General features: G+C 39.1%; 1 protein-coding gene across 3 annotated transcripts in view; it reads right to left on the bottom strand.

The window, feature by feature from the left end:
* Positions 1-15747, bottom strand: part of MEGF10 (multiple EGF like domains 10) — a 106937-nt gene that overhangs the window by 41975 nt on the left and 49215 nt on the right. For all 3 annotated transcript variants that reach the window (XM_087742231.1, XM_087742230.1, XM_087742232.1), the window contains exons 6-9: positions 9979-10225; positions 9211-9331; positions 7201-7337; positions 3538-3750 (exon numbers count right to left, since the gene is read on the bottom strand). In XM_087742231.1, coding sequence (XP_087598357.1) covers positions 3538-3750; positions 7201-7337; positions 9211-9331; positions 9979-10225 — 718 coding nt within the window. The remainder of the gene's footprint in view (positions 1-3537; positions 3751-7200; positions 7338-9210; positions 9332-9978; positions 10226-15747) is intronic.

The raw sequence follows: 15747 nt of genomic DNA, 5'->3' as shown, positions 1-15747 counted from the left end.
AAAAGTGGTTTAGGCTAGAAGAACATTCCTGTACAAAACGAAGTCACAATGTTGATGAAGGCAGATCGAGGTCTTTTTCGCTCATTCCTGCAAACTGGATCTTCAGAATGACAAGCTTCTGTAAGCCCAACAAACTGTGGATGGAACTGGCAGGGACACATGGGTCTGCTCACACCAGCTCACAGCACTGCCATCGTACCCCATTGAGGAAGCGTGTTTTATGTGGTCTTAGTCTCAGCCAGCAGGCACTCACTCTAGTTTTTTTCTTGACTATCGAGTAAAAAGGGACAAACTGATAGTGTCACTTAGTCACAGAGAACAGAGGTCTGTGTCTGATTTGCACTGTAGCTCAAATTCTTTCATATATATCAAATGATGCAACAGAGAAGAAACATTTGTGAAAAAACTCTTGGCACAAGAGGGTTATTACCTGCTGCTGTCCTCTGGACCCCTCAAAAAGAATAAAGTCTCTCAAGTATACCTATATCTAACCCTTTATGAAGCATTTAATAAAGGCTGCTGATACAATTAAGAACAAGGATGGGCTTGCCTTTCATCCCCAGGAGCTGCCATCAACCAACAGCAGCAGCAAAATCCCTGTAGCTTAGCCTACTCAAAATGCAAACCATGAACTATTGCCAAAGCTGTTTTGATGCTATTTCCTCAATCATAAAACAGTAGGAGAAATATGTATACATTTTTGAACTATGGTGTATCATAATGTTTTTGTGTCTTTAAGTATTTGAAGAAAATGGCTACACATATACCTGTACACAGCAACTTATAGAATCATAGAATCCTTAAGGTTGGAAAAGACCCCTAAGATCATCGGGTCCAGCTGTTAACCTACCACTGCCAAGTCCACCCTTTCGGTGAAGAAGTTTTTCCTAATATCCAACCTCCCCTGGCGCAGCTTGAGGCCGTTTCCTCTCATCCTATCGCTTGTTACTAGGGAGAAGAGACCGACCCCCACCTCGCTACAACCTCCTTTCAGGTAGTTGTACAGAGCAATAAGGTCTCCCCTCAGCCTCCTCTTCTCCAAACTATACAACCCCAGCTCCCTCAGCCACTCCTCGTAAGACTTGTTCTCTAGACCCTTCACCAACTTCGTTGCCCTGTTCAGACACACTCCAGCACCTCAATGTCCTTCTTGTAGTACACATATTTTACAGGAATATTTTTTGGTGCTCAGTGGTTTTTTAACCAACCTTTAGTTTGTTTCCACATCTATGAATACTAAGAACGTAAGTAATATCCTAGGGCTCTAAGCCTACCAACAGATCCTCTTCAAGGATATCTAAACTAGTGGTCATATCCAGATGAAAAAAGCTTTTACAATATCAAGTCCCCTAGAAGTCCTAACAGAATCCTAGACATACAGACACACAAAGTGTATCTGAAGAAGGGATTTACCTCCTTTTTCATGCCCTGGGATTATTGGTTGTTACATTGCTGCTAACTGGGTTAGTGCTATGAAGAAGATCCTTTGGCTACATCCACCCCAAATAGCACTTGTGGTAGGCAAGTAAGAGAGGAGGATATTCCCTGATGGCTTAAAAATTTGTCTCATGGCTGACTGATATTTAGTGAGAGATGAAGACAGCTAGACACAACTGGTTTCTCAAAAGACTGCCAAAAGCATAAAGCGCCCGCAGGGAGCTTTGTCTTCTATACCATTACTCAGATGCCCTTTGATTTCTGTTATTTGGTGGTCTTAATCACTTCCTGACCCAGGGGAAAGGAACCTATATAAGAAAAATACACTTGTGAAGTCATGAAAATCTTTTGTTCTCCTCAAAGATCATTATGCCCTTGCAAATATGCTCCTGCACCTACAGGGCTGTTATGTGCCTTTTGATTTGCCATACAGAGGGGAAAATGTTCAAAAAAAGACCAGCCATATGCTGCTGTTTACATGTGAACATTTGTGATCTGATTTGACCACAAGCTGTATTCTAGCAGTATAAATGAAGGAACAGCTGTGTTGGACATGAATCAGAAGTAATCCCTGTAATATCAGAAACACTATACAGTGTAATGCATTCCTGTCAAACAAGGCTGCTACAACAGTCTACAGAAAAATTTTCAGAAAAGCAGCTAACCATAATTCACAATACAATAGTATTTGGTCTACTAGCATAATTTGAGAGCTAGATAGGTCAGCATTATGGTGCCATTTGTTCTTGAATGCATTGCCCAAAGAATTAATTGCTTGATTTTATGTCAAAAACTCTGTATTTTTTTCAAAAGACATTTCAAGTAAATGGGATAAACAGAAGTGCAAGCACACAACTGTAAAAGCATATGAATGGAAAAGAATTCAGTTTGCTGTCACATGGTTTGTCAATGAAAGGTATGTTGAACAACTTAGACAATCCACAAAGCAATTTTTCACAGAGGCCTAACAGAATAGGTATTTCCATGTATGTGCTTGAGTGCTTTAACATCTCTACTAAATTCTGACTAAAAGCTTTTGTTTTATCTATGAGGAAAAGTGCATCTTATATACAGCATTCTATGCGACAGTCAATAGTTTCTGAAAATTTTTTTCACAGCTCTTTTCAACAGCAAAAATTCAGATTATGCTCACAAACCTTATATAAGGTACTGTGATTGGTAATGCAATTAAGTGTAAGTGAATGTACAATGACCAAAGTATTTCAGCAGAAGAACTGTGTTTTGTAACAAGAGAAAGCTGTGCAGAATTGTTCTATAAATATGTTGGCTCGCCTCGACTGACATCTGACATTCCTCCCTCACAGCTGAAAGTTTGTCTCCAAACAGCTAGTTTTTAGATTTTCCGAACAATACGCTGAAACACTGTGAAATCCACAAAGACACACAAAACTCAAAAAATAGGACGCATTACCACCTGAATAAGGAGAGATAGTAAAAGGTAAGCCAACTGGAAAATTATTTTCATTCAATTTCCAAGGATCAGATTTTACATGCTTTCTAGAAAAATCATTTAAATGACAAAAAATATATTTTTTTAAACCTAGATTTACAATTGGTAAGGCTTCGGATATTTTGTAGTAAAATAGTCCACCTACACCAATACTTATGTATGTACACAGAGAGAGAGAGAAATGGATTCTCCTCTCATGTCCAACTCATAAGACTATACATCCATTCATTTCAATTCAGTTATTTCTTATCTACAGTACCCCAGAATATGCAAGGGACATATGATGTATACTGACTTTATACAGTGAACAATATAGTGATTTATTCATGTGGTAAATATAGACAAAGGTCACATGTTGTCTTAACATTTATTTCATGGGTCAGAGACCAAATACAGCTGTGAATATTAAGATCAAATATAGTTGCAAGAACTGAAATTCAGAAGGTCTTTTAGGTTGATATTTTCTTTCTTGATATGGTTAGACAATACCATATACTCTTACAAGTCTTTAGCTGCTTCAGTTTGCATGGAAGTACTAGAAAAATCAGGATGTATTTATTTCCAGATTATATTTGGATTTCTATGTTCTATATAGAAAAAGAAAATAGGCTAAAGGGTGTAAAGCCTACCTCCAGGTATTGGGCATGTGGCAGGGACATTTTTTATCACACTTGAGACCATAAATTCCTTCAGGGCAAAGCCTTGTTTCACAGTGCTCTCCGGTATATCCTGGTTCACAGAGACAGGCACCACTAATATGGTAACATTTCCCACCATTCATACACTTGCAGGTCTCAGCACACTGCACTCCATAAGTCCCCACTGGACACTCATCTTGGCATCTGTGAGAAAAACAAACAAACAAAAATTATTTTTCTTTCTCAGAAACAAGAGCTTTTGGAGATTTAAGGAAAACATGGTTTATGAGGAATCTCTTATGCTGGTCTGAAACACCTCTTAAGTAGAGCAGGAATTTATATAGCTTCATATTTAAAAGTGCTTGTCTCTCTGGTTTCTTTTGCTGCTCAGCTCGACAGGCTTAAAAAAATTGGCTCTGCAAATTCCTTTGGAAAAGATCTCCCTTCTCTCCAACAAAGGAGACAACGTGAATACACAGACCATTGCACTTCACATTCAGGAACCAGAACAAAAACCAACCCTCTTAAATCAGACCTGAATCATGAAGGAATAAATTTTCAAGTATTTTGTTTCAAAAGCCATCCATCTGTAACTTTTTAAAGTGATCTAGATTCTCCACTTAGTAATAGTGTGAAGAGCCAGCAGACACCCACGCCCCTGCAGACGGTCAGGCCAGGAAGTTCCCTGGCAATCATGCTCAGTAGTCTCTGACAAGGATATTTTCTACTTGTGTTTCCAAACACATGATGTTTCCAGAATTTTTTTTTTTTTCAGAATTTAATTCTAAACCTGTTTTTTTTGTTGATTTTGCCCTTCAAAAATTCAGAGGATGACACGGAACAATCTTCAGGAACCCAAAACCCTTCTTTTCATCTGACTTTTCTAATAAATGAAAGTGAAAATTAGTAAAGACTTGAGTTTAACCCATATGGGAGAGTAGCAATGATTTTTGTTGCTCCTTAAGGAAAATATATTCTAATAAAGAGACTTCTTCAAACTTTTCTCTTTCATTCACAGAGCTTTTAGAAGATAGCTACTTTTGCTAACAGTTTATTTCTTTAATGTTTTACACATGAAAGGCATTATTTAACCTAAAGATCAGACTGTATGTTTGGCTGTCCAGCCTGACTACCAAAAGACAATTTTCAGTATCCTACTTCTAAAACTTGCAACTCATTTACTAATGAGTTTCCGGATAGCAATTTCATTTGGTGATGTATTTAAGAGATACAATATGAGTTTGATGTTTTCAGCTTTAACTTCTCTATGTTTTATAACTAAATTGTTAAAATTCAGAATGCCAGTACTACTACAGCATTACTAAAGGCTCCAGCACTAGGTGCCCTTAAAATATTTGATTATGTGTATGAGAGCAGACCTCTCAGCTCAACAGGTTCATGCTGCAGAGCCAAGAATGACAACATTTCATAGCTTATGTGTCAGGAAAAATCCCCATGTTTTTCAATGTAAGCATCCTATCAACACTGAATTATGTTGACATAGACAGAAAGACAAAACAGCTAAATCCCAAAGCTTAGGGCCAGAACATGCTGACATTGAAGTCCTGAGGTGTGCTGTGAACTCAGCAGGTGATATCAGGCACATAACATCTTCTGCAAATTGGGTACCTGTAAGAGTTTTACCAAGTTACAGATTGTGCAAAAATATTACTTTGTAATACGCCACATTATTAATGGTTTTATCAGCTTATAACATGCTCATTTCCCCTGTCTTATAAAAGAATTTTCTTGGTGGTCTCTTTCCATTTTTCTTATATACTTGGCTTTTTTTGGTTTTCTTTAGTATGACTGGTGATTTATTACAGAAGAATTTCAAAGACACATGATACAATGCACTGCAAAACGTAACAGAATTTAGCAGAGCCCTGTGACTGAGGTAAAATGGGTATGCATGTTCATTTCATGCTTCTGCAGTACTTGCCTCAATCTCATACTGTTATCCAGAAGTTTCAAGGTATTTGTAACTCTGCCCTTACTGAAGCCAGCAATAAAATCCCCTTTCCTTCAGAGGTGTAGCATAATAATAGTGCTAATAACCCTGTTTAAACATTTCCTAACGAAGTTATACAAATAAAGCTGAGAATGAATTTCCTCCAAATGATAATCAGGAATCCCAGCCAAATTAGACAAAATTTAACCTTGCAATTTTTTTTTTTTAATTGCATCTTCATCAGCTTCTGAAAGACCGTTTTTCACTTTGTGGCGAAGACAGGTATCAATCAAAAAGTATTAGGCAGAACAATTATAAAGGTAGTTTAAACTAGATTTCTTTGTGTTAACTCAGATCACCTAGAAACTGCTACATGCTCTAGTCGTCCTCTTTTTCTTGCTGTATGACCACGTTCCAGGAGTTAGCACCACACTGAAATCTCAGAAAAATACTGTTGAAGTTACACGCAGAAGTGGACAACAGCTTAGCACTTTTAAAAACTGTCCTTTTTGCTGCTGGTATGTACATGCTAGCTCAGCCAATGCCCACACATTTCTTGTAACGCTGCCCTCCCTTGACAGTCCACTGACATGAAATAAGAACCAGGTCTACAACCATGCTTCTGACCCATTCCTGCCCTTGGAGTATCTTGAAAAACAAAAGAATTGCAAATAAAGCCTGTTTTGCAGGAAAAGAGGGAGCTCAGACTTGCAAAAGTGATCAAAAAGCTGCAGCCTGTAAGGCATTTCAGATTAAAGTCAGATCTCAATTCCAAGACGAAAAATTTAATTGCTTTTAGAAACACCAGTGTAGTGCAGTGTGTAGACTCATATGGATATTCCTTTGATTTCCCTGCTGACTTGTCTGTGTCTCTGTAAATGCATTTACCACCTTCTGCACTGTTTCTTCACAGACGCAAATTTAATTTTGGCATCTAAATGGCCCTGGACTAATTGTTTCTCTTCTTCATGAGGCTTTTTTTCCCCGTTATGTCTGGCACAGCTCTCCCCATATCCTGTGAACACTCGCGTGGCAAGTGCATATGTTGTAATATGTACTATTGCTGGCAAAGATTCCCTGGACTGACCTCAGTGATTAAGCTGCTGCTGACTTCAGCAAAAGAGTTGTGTGCAGTTTAAAATAAATGCAGGAAAACACTTCTTTCATCACTTTCCACTGCCTTCAAAAATGATGTCTTGCTATAATATCTTTCCAATCTACCAAAGACAATTTTTAACAATCGAGTCAGAAAATAAAGAAGTTTCACTTCTTCATTTGAATGAAATACTTTAGGAGACAACTCTCCAGCTTGCTCACTTTGAAGAGGAACCAAATGAGCCTTCCTTGCTACTATGACTGCCAAACATCTCCACAAAACCAAGAGCTTCCCTCCTCACCCCTCCACTGTACCCCAAACTGCGTCATTCTGCAAACCACTCAAGTGAAGACCCACGAGACACTGCCAGAGCATGGGCCACAGCAGGAAAATCCTGAAACCAAGCAGTTGCTCATGGAAGGGTAATCACATAGGCACTTTGAACTTGTGACCCAGCATCAGCTAAGTGACATGGCAAACATTTCATAAGACTCTTTTAATTGTATCATAGATATTTTCATTCTGCTTTCTACCAGCTTCTTAACTCTCTCTGTCGTAGCAGACCCCTTCCAGGTTCAGCAGTCTGGTAAAAATAAGATTTCCTTACCGTTCCCCTGTGTAACCTGGGCTGCAATGGCATTGACCTGTTGCTGAGTCACAGGTCCCTCCGTTGTGGCACTGGCACTCCTGGGAACAGTTTTTCCCATAACGACCCTCAGGACAAGGCTGACCACAGACCATGCCCTGCATGTGCAGAAAAAAAATCTTAACATTAGATTTGGGATTACAGCTTGAATGGACAAGGAAGAAAGATTTGTAACGAAGGAAGACCAAGGAGATCTTGTGTCACTCGTCTAGTGCTGAGCTTGGAAATGCCAGACTCTTCAGCTTTAAATACGGGGTATGTTTCAGCACTGCAGGAATAATCTTCTAGGATTTCCCTTTTGGAAGCCAAAGCTAATGAAAAACACTATCTCTAAGCAACGATGAAAACACTTAGACATTTAAGACCAATTGATGTCAAGTTCTTCCCAATTTATTTATCAGGAGTAGTATACATCAAGACATCCAGAAATGCCCTCCAGTGAGTAGTGGTGTAGAAATCAGTAATTGCTGTAATGCCCCAATTATACTACTTTATGATAAGTTGTTTTTTTCTGATGAAAGGAAAAGCTGTTTGTAATTTCATTGAAAGCAGCATATCTTAAAAGCTTAGGTAGGGTGTCTGCTTCCCTTCAACAGATTTTGAATTTTTGCACTGCTATTTACATTCTTGGAATTAATTATGCTTGTGTAGTGAGGGGAGCATCAGATCTTAAGACTTTTAAGAAGCCATTTTGAGAAAACCATATTTACAGGCATCTCATCAGACAAAAGACATGCAGGTATTTCAGCTAAAATAAGATACTGCAGAATTTATACCTGGCTACTTTAAACCCTCCTTACAGGAAAAGCAAAAAAGGTTATACTGACAAAATTGTGTTTCACAGAATTGAAAAATCTAAAAATAACAGAGAGTTATGCTTAAATAACTACTTGGAATGGAAAATTAGTCAAAGGACTAAACTGTAATTTATTAGTTAAGACACACACTAGTATAACATTTTCGTCACTGCTTCATATGCTATCTCATTTTTCTTTAGCTGTATTTAGGCAGATAAAAGGAGTCAAGAATTTATGCAAACATTTGTATTCTATGTCCAATAATTTCCTTCTTCTAACATGAAGTGGAACAAAAAGTAAAGATGGCCATAATCCAAGTCAGGTAGTCACGCGAGTGGTGCTATTCAAACGCACAGAGATTTATAGCTATGTTCTCTACTTGGTGAAAAACTGACCTCTGCTACAGATTATCTCAATACACTATCTCAATTATCATGAGATAATTAAAAGTTCAGTAAATGTGGATTTTCACCCAAAATGGGCATTTAAATAGAAAACATTATTAACAAATACTACTGATAAATATTATCTACAAATGTATTTAAAGAAATTATTTGGGCTTTAATCACCTTCCAGCCTTTTGATCACCTTCCAACTCCATTATTTGCCAACTCGGAGTTGGCAGCCTGGTAGCAGGGGAGGCTACTTGCAGCTCCGAGGTCAATTCTTCTTTCCCTACCCACTGACAAAAGTGTAGGAAGTCTAAAGATAACGTCGAAGTGCTGATGTCCCATTTCCATCACCAACATTTAACACAGTATCTAAAGTCTGGGGGGTTTTGCCATGCATACTATACATATGAAACCAGGCACAAAACTCGCTGCTAAAATATATAATGGTGTCAGCTCCCTATAATATCAAATTATATCTAGAAATCAATAACTTCCAGAGAAGATCTAAAGGATGTTGCCTCGTCACAGTACAACTCATGTCTTTTGCTTCCCAGAAGCTGATATGGTTAAAAAGGCAGTGCAGAACTGGAGGATTTTCAGTAAACAGATGGGTTTGCAAGTATTTTATTCCAGTCCCTTATGCTAAAATACATTTCTCATTACTCCTGGCTACAGGCAGACTGCATTTGCTATCCTCATTTGCTACCCTTTTCTGATGCTGCCCGAAATCTACAAATATGGAAATTCTATGGGGTTGTGTCGATTTCAGAAAGTGTTTTTACCATCCATCCTGGTGGGCAGGCACACTCCCCAGTGACGTGGTGACAGACGCCTCCGTTCTGGCACGGGCACCTCTCCTCGCACTGTGGCCCATGCTTCCCGGGGGGACAGAGGTCCTCGCAGCTGGGGAGGTGGTGGTATACAACAGAGACAACCGTTACTTCGGCACACGCTCCAGTCTCTAGCCACCTCTTTATTTTTAATGCTGTCGTTAACTTTTCCAGCCAAAAGTATGAAACAGAAAGCAGTCCAACATAAAGAGATGCACACTGAATATTGTATAGCACCCGTGCAACAAATCTAAGGAAACAGACCTGGAAATCTAGAATTATTTCTTCTTAAAGATATTTCTTTCTACACTGGTTGGTGGTCATTAATTGCTACTGACAAAGCTCCAACCTGGTATTCTATGATGATTCTACGAAAATCTATTCTGGAATGACAAAGCCAAATAACTCCATGTTTCAGTGTGATTTTCCAAACTTGTAGTCAAACAGTTTTCATGGTGGTCATGAAGAAGCTCCTGCTGCTACTTTTTGTAGCTTTTACTTAGCAGGCCAGATCAAGAGGGCTTTCTCTCAGCTACATATCTCAATGTGCACTGCAACATGGTTTGCCCAGCTGCTTCCTAACTACCAGCCCTGCTTCCCTGCATTACACAGCAGCCAGACCAACAGCATACTGTAAAAGTTAAACTGAACTTAATTTCTCTTGTTAGTACTATTTAAAACTTGTATCTCTCCCCCATAAATGATATACCCACTGCTTACAAGGCACCAGTGTATCCAGGAGGACATCTGCACTCTCCAGTCACATGGTCACAGGTGGCTCCGTTTTGACACTGGCATTTTTGATGGCAATCGTTTCCATATGTCCCTTGATCGCAGCGTTCCTCACAGCGCCAGCCTTTGAAACCCGATGCACAGTGGCAGGCTCCAGTGATGGGGTTGCACAAGGCTCCGTTTTTGCACTGGCAGCGGCTGCTGCAGTGAGGTCCCCAGTGGTCACTGTCACATGCTGAAAGAGCAGAAGGAAAAATTTACAGCAGTTTTATAATAGCTTATGTTACAGTGCTGAAGATACTATGAGTCAACTGTAAAAAAAAAAAAAAAAAGAAAAAAAGAAGTTACCAAATTGAAATAGTTATGTAGTAACTCCCTTGTTCTCCTTGGTCCTCAAGGATCTTGGCAGGCAGACAGAACTTAATTTATGCACACAAATTAATTTCTTAAGTATAAAAGCAAACACTTTAAAATGTGAAGCTGTGAACTAAATGCAAGTTCTAGTCTCTTCATTGTCAAAACTCTTCGTTATGACTCTCCACCGTCAAATAACACTTATAGTTGCAGTGAGCTTCCATTTACACAGAGAAGTCTTGCTAACTTAAAAAAGTAAAAAAATGTAGTCTAAATCCATAAACAACTGTCTGAGTCCCACAAGGAAGTTGCAAAGCTTACTCAACATAAGATTATAATTTTTTTTTTCAAATCCAGAAGTTCCTACTTGTTTACATAATTGCAAATATTTCCTTTTCAACCTTGCAATATACTGATAGGGCAAAAGAAAACACAGTGTTTCACCAAGCAACAGAAATTAACAATTATACGGTTAAACTTCATCTGGATGTTACAAATTTGGTTATCCAATGTGTCTTCATGATCATTCAAACACATCTTTTCTTGTCTGCCCCAATGCAGCCCATTAAAACCCTAAAAGCAAACCATGCAGAGGTTATTTCAGCATCAAAAGAAAAACCTTAATGTTAAGGAAGAATTTTCTTAAGTGAGAAACACAGGAGTTCTGTAAAAAGCCAGAAGATTAAGGTTACCTAGAGTTCAACAGAAATGTGCTAATCATATGGTCAAATGATCTGACTTTATTCTTATGTTCTGTTGATATCAGCAGTACAACGGGAAAGCCTCAGTTGCAGCGGCTGGAAGCCCAGGCTCTCCTCTTGGAGACTGACAACCATTGTTCTCCCAGTCTTCTCCTGGGGCAAAAAAGCCAGGCAGAGAACAGGCACGCTTTCCTAGACTAATGCAAAGTAATTCAAGAATCCTCCTCAGGGTAGGAATTATTCAGCTATAGGAGCTGTTCACTCAGGCTACACAAATAAAAAGGGATTAGGGTCTTTTAAAGAATCTACTCAAGATTTTTTTTTCCAAGAGGTCACTAGAACATTCATCCATAATGGAGATATTGTGAGCACCTACACATAATAAAATACAGAGCAACAGAAAGTATTGTATGTATTATAAACACCCAGCAATATAGAACTGTCCATCTTATTATTGGTCTCTCTCTTCAAAGATGTGTGGGTTTTGTTTTGGACTATAGTACAACACACTGCTGTCTACAGAATACAGCGTCTCACAAGTTGCCTTTCCCCATTATAACGCACATTCATTCAGAACTGCTATATGTTTGTTTTCAACATGTCTGTATGGAATAGAAAGTGTAATCCTCATCTTAACCAGTCCTCAAGTTGTTGTCAGGAAACTAGCTATTTTGGGATATATATAAATAAATGTATGGGTGGTGAGACATCTGGGACAGTCGCACGTTCTGTCATGATTGAGCAGACACCCCTACATTTTTTTTTTGCTTAACACAAATCCTGCTCCCAGACAAAATAGGCGATTTCAGTTTCAGCCATTCCTCATGGAATAATTAAAAAAAAAATTTAAAAACCCTGTCCTGGCATGTCTGATAAACAGAAGAATTCAGACTGATCGCCAGACCACAACTGTTCCAGTGCAGAGGTCAGTCAAGGATGAATGTGGCCTGAACACACTCTAGATATAAAGACGTGACAGGCAAGAGGAGACCTATTCTTGGTTGTAAAGTGCAAGCTTGTGTTCTTTCACCAATAGCTGGAAACGGGATATTTGGTGCAGTGCAACACAATTCATGTAGCTGCTTGAAGACCCAGCATAATGAGTCTCAGAGCCACACAGACCAGCAGCACCTACTACCATGCATCTGCCATTGCATCCAACACCCAGGCACCAAAACTGCCTTGCTAGAAACCACTTCACTTGTGAAGGAGCGGAGGCCTTGTACTCCCTCTGTTCTTTTTACAATCCCATCCCCAGTCTGCCTCCCTGGGATGCACCCCACTGTCTCCTAGAGATTTACTGATGTTCAAGGTGAACGTGCTGTGCCTGTGAAGTTGAACCTTTCTCAACTATCTTACTGTAAGAGCATGTGCCACACAGTACATAATAATTTATTAGTTTCCTGACGTGATCTTCTCATTATGTTTGCAGGAAATCATTAAAATAGAAAGCATCATATGGCTGCTAATAGGATTTCCAGTCGCACAACCATTCTCCTGGCAACAGCCAGGTCGGTAACAAATATTGACTACACAATTTTTCACTACAGCACAATGGTGAAGCCTTCCACCAGGACAAAGGTGGCTCCCACCATAGTACGACTGCACCATAGTCCTTTATGCAAGGTCTATCACCAGCCTAGCATCTGTCTGTGAGTTACAGACAGAACTGTGGAGAAATTTGCAGGTTTAACGGGAATAAATAATAATTTTGAATGAGATGGATAAATCACATATTTTACCTCTATCAGTCCCCTGACTGATAATCAATAATGTTCCCCTTAGGAAATTAAAGTGATTTCTCAAAAACTGATGTTCAGTTTACAATTAAAAAAGAAGAGGGCAAAGGGTAGAAATGTTTCCTGTGGTGAGTTTGGTTTATTTTTAATTAGTTTTGGAGGCTAAATTTACCAACTATTACATCAGACTATTTCTGCTGCTTCCTAGTATTCAGACACTAAGAAAGCTAAGCTGGAAGTCACACAGCTGCTAATCTGGTGGAATGGGATAGTCTTTGAGTTAATGACTATCGTCAGGTTACAGACTGTCAGCTGGAGTTTAATCAGAATAGCTGCTCTGACTGTCCTGACTGCACCAAGGTCACAGGCACACGCGCATATGCAAACACTACATGCACGCACACGCAAAAGTGTCAGCTATTGGCTTCTGAACAGATTTGGAGCTGTACATCATCTGTCTCAGCACAAGGAAAGGGAAGCAAATTATAGAGACAAGAGCCCCAAGTTCAGCATGGTTTCGACACAAGGACGATGCATGTCAGCCCCAGTAACTCCTGGAAACAGTCTGAATCCTGCAGAAATGCAAAACCCAATCAGTAAACCAGGGTTAATTTTCTGTATTGATCATACAGAACTGGCCTAATGCTGCTCTGTTTTATGCAGAGCACCTTCCTTACAACAGTCATTCTCGTTCCCCTTTTCACATCTGTTATATTCACTCTCAGGTTTTTCAGTTTTAAACAGAGCCAGCTAGCTGTACTGCTTCCTATCAGCTTCCGTAGTAGACTCACAGAGTCCTTTCTCACCTTACGCTGTAGGGAAAAAAAATAATCAAAGTAAACGTTTAACACCATGGTATTAGTGCTACATCTTGCTGTCATTTTTCTTTTTATACATTCTGTTCATCTGGGAATATCTTTTTTGTCACCACAGTACATGCTGTGCACATCACACTGCTACAAATACAGGACAGAGAACTTTTCTCTCAAAAGACTACTCAGTGAAAGCAGAAGTTTGCCTTTAGGAGTAAGGGCACTGCATTGTATAAACCCTCATTTAAAATGAGCAAGTATGGTAGGGAACTCTAACACAATACAGGTCTACCATCATAAAGAAATGCTTGCTGAAACGGAGTGCCAAACAATGACTTTAGAAACATAGAGAAGCTTAAGGATTCAAGGGTGAAAAAATCACTTTCAAGAAGAAATTGAAATCTGTGATGCAAATTGCTATCGTTTGGGGCCTTTTGTAGCATCTTTTAAGATCTAAAGTTCTGTATTTCCTAGTATAATAACTTCAATGCGCATTGTTATTATGCTGGGCTAGATGTGGTTTTATGCACTTGGTTTCTGTGAGCAGCTGGTGATTTGCAAATTGGGATGGAGGGAGCCCTGGTATTTTATAACACAAGGTATGAATGCTTATAATAATCCAAAGCACATTTGAAGAATTTGGTAACTCCTTTATTCTTCCTTATAAACAAAGACATTTTTAACTAAATGTGGTCACATACTTGTAAGGGTTTTTTCTGCGCTTTTTTTTTTGTGGATTTCATTAAAAGGCAACAAAAAGAAAAGTGCAAATGAGTCTGAGTTTATTCCTGACAAACCCACCTTGATCACCCACAATTCTGTACTTCTCTAAAGAATGGCCTATAATGAGAACAAAATAAGGCTATCAAATCAAGTCAAAGAGCATTTCAGAAGAAAAACCTCCTTAGAAACTCTGACTTGCAACTATCTTTTAAGTATACTACAGTTTCTTTATAACATGATATTCAAGCCAGCCAATGTTTATTGCAATGGGGTTTTTTTAAGATTTTTCTTCTCGTTTTGTCTTTCTTTTTTGCTAATGGGGAGGTGAAAGTGAAGAATCACAGCAAAACTAAGATTTACTTTTCTTGCTATCATTTTTTGTAGCTGTCTTATACATAGCACCAAGACAAGAGAATGAGATTTTATTCTGGTTTATACATCTTTCTGCAACACACACTGCTGTGTGTTTCTGGAAATACGTACCACTGTCGCCAAAACAGAGGAGATTCTTACTGCAGCATTAGGCTCATGTATTTTTATGGTCTTTTAAAACAACTGAAAACAAAATTCCCTACCACAGACAGCAGAAACAGAGTGAACACTCCCTCACTTGGAATGCAATATTGTGAAGTACAAATTTAAAATAAGCAAACAGTGACAAATATGCAGAATTCCTCTCTGTCTCCTCAAAACTCCAACATAATTTCTTCAGATAGGTTCAAGGATCCACAGCCTTTACTAAGTGAAAGCTAATTTTCCTTGCTCCTTGCTTCAGCAAACTGAAGCTGCCCATAACTTCAACATCATCTTTGACTGACCTTTCTTCCTTTCTAGGTTGTCACATCAAGGACAAGCCTAAATCTTTGTGCCTTCCTTTGCATCCCTCCTTTGACTCTCAGATGTCTATTGCCTTGTCCTTACTTTAATAGCCTTTATGGTCTATCCCTCATCTATCATTTCTCATCCAGTACCCAAATATCAACGCCGACACTTACATTGCCCATGACATTAGCCCCTTTGTTGCATTTTCAGACTACTGTCTTCCTTGTTTCTCTTCAAGTGGTCTCTACATCTTGGCACAGCTTGCCATACCCCAAGCCATAAAACTGCCATGATGTCCTCCTCCACATCCCTACCTTATAACTCCTCCTTCCTGTGAAGCCCTCAAAAAGTTCATGTGGCAAGTGTGTCAAAACCACTACCTGCCACAGTCATTTATCAGTGTTTGCTTCCTTCCTCATCTCCTACATGTTTCCAGCTTTGTGTTATCTCTTTTCTTTTCCTTCAACCACAGGTTCTGTGGGGCAGAGACAACTTTCTGTTCTGTATTTTTACTTGCAGAAGGAGTCCACAAATGCCCAGCAGGGACAGCCACAAGGTCCACCAAGGAGCAAGAACGACCACCATCTACAACTATAAGTAGACCAA

The sequence above is a fragment of the Nipponia nippon genome, unplaced genomic scaffold (assembly GCF_047370975.1).
Source record: "Nipponia nippon isolate SJK-2023a ecotype South Korea unplaced genomic scaffold, ASM4737097v1 scaffold_8, whole genome shotgun sequence".
NCBI lineage: Eukaryota > Metazoa > Chordata > Aves > Pelecaniformes > Threskiornithidae > Nipponia > Nipponia nippon.
Note: the sequence above shows the minus strand (reverse complement) of the source record. Positions and strands in the feature narration are given on the sequence as shown.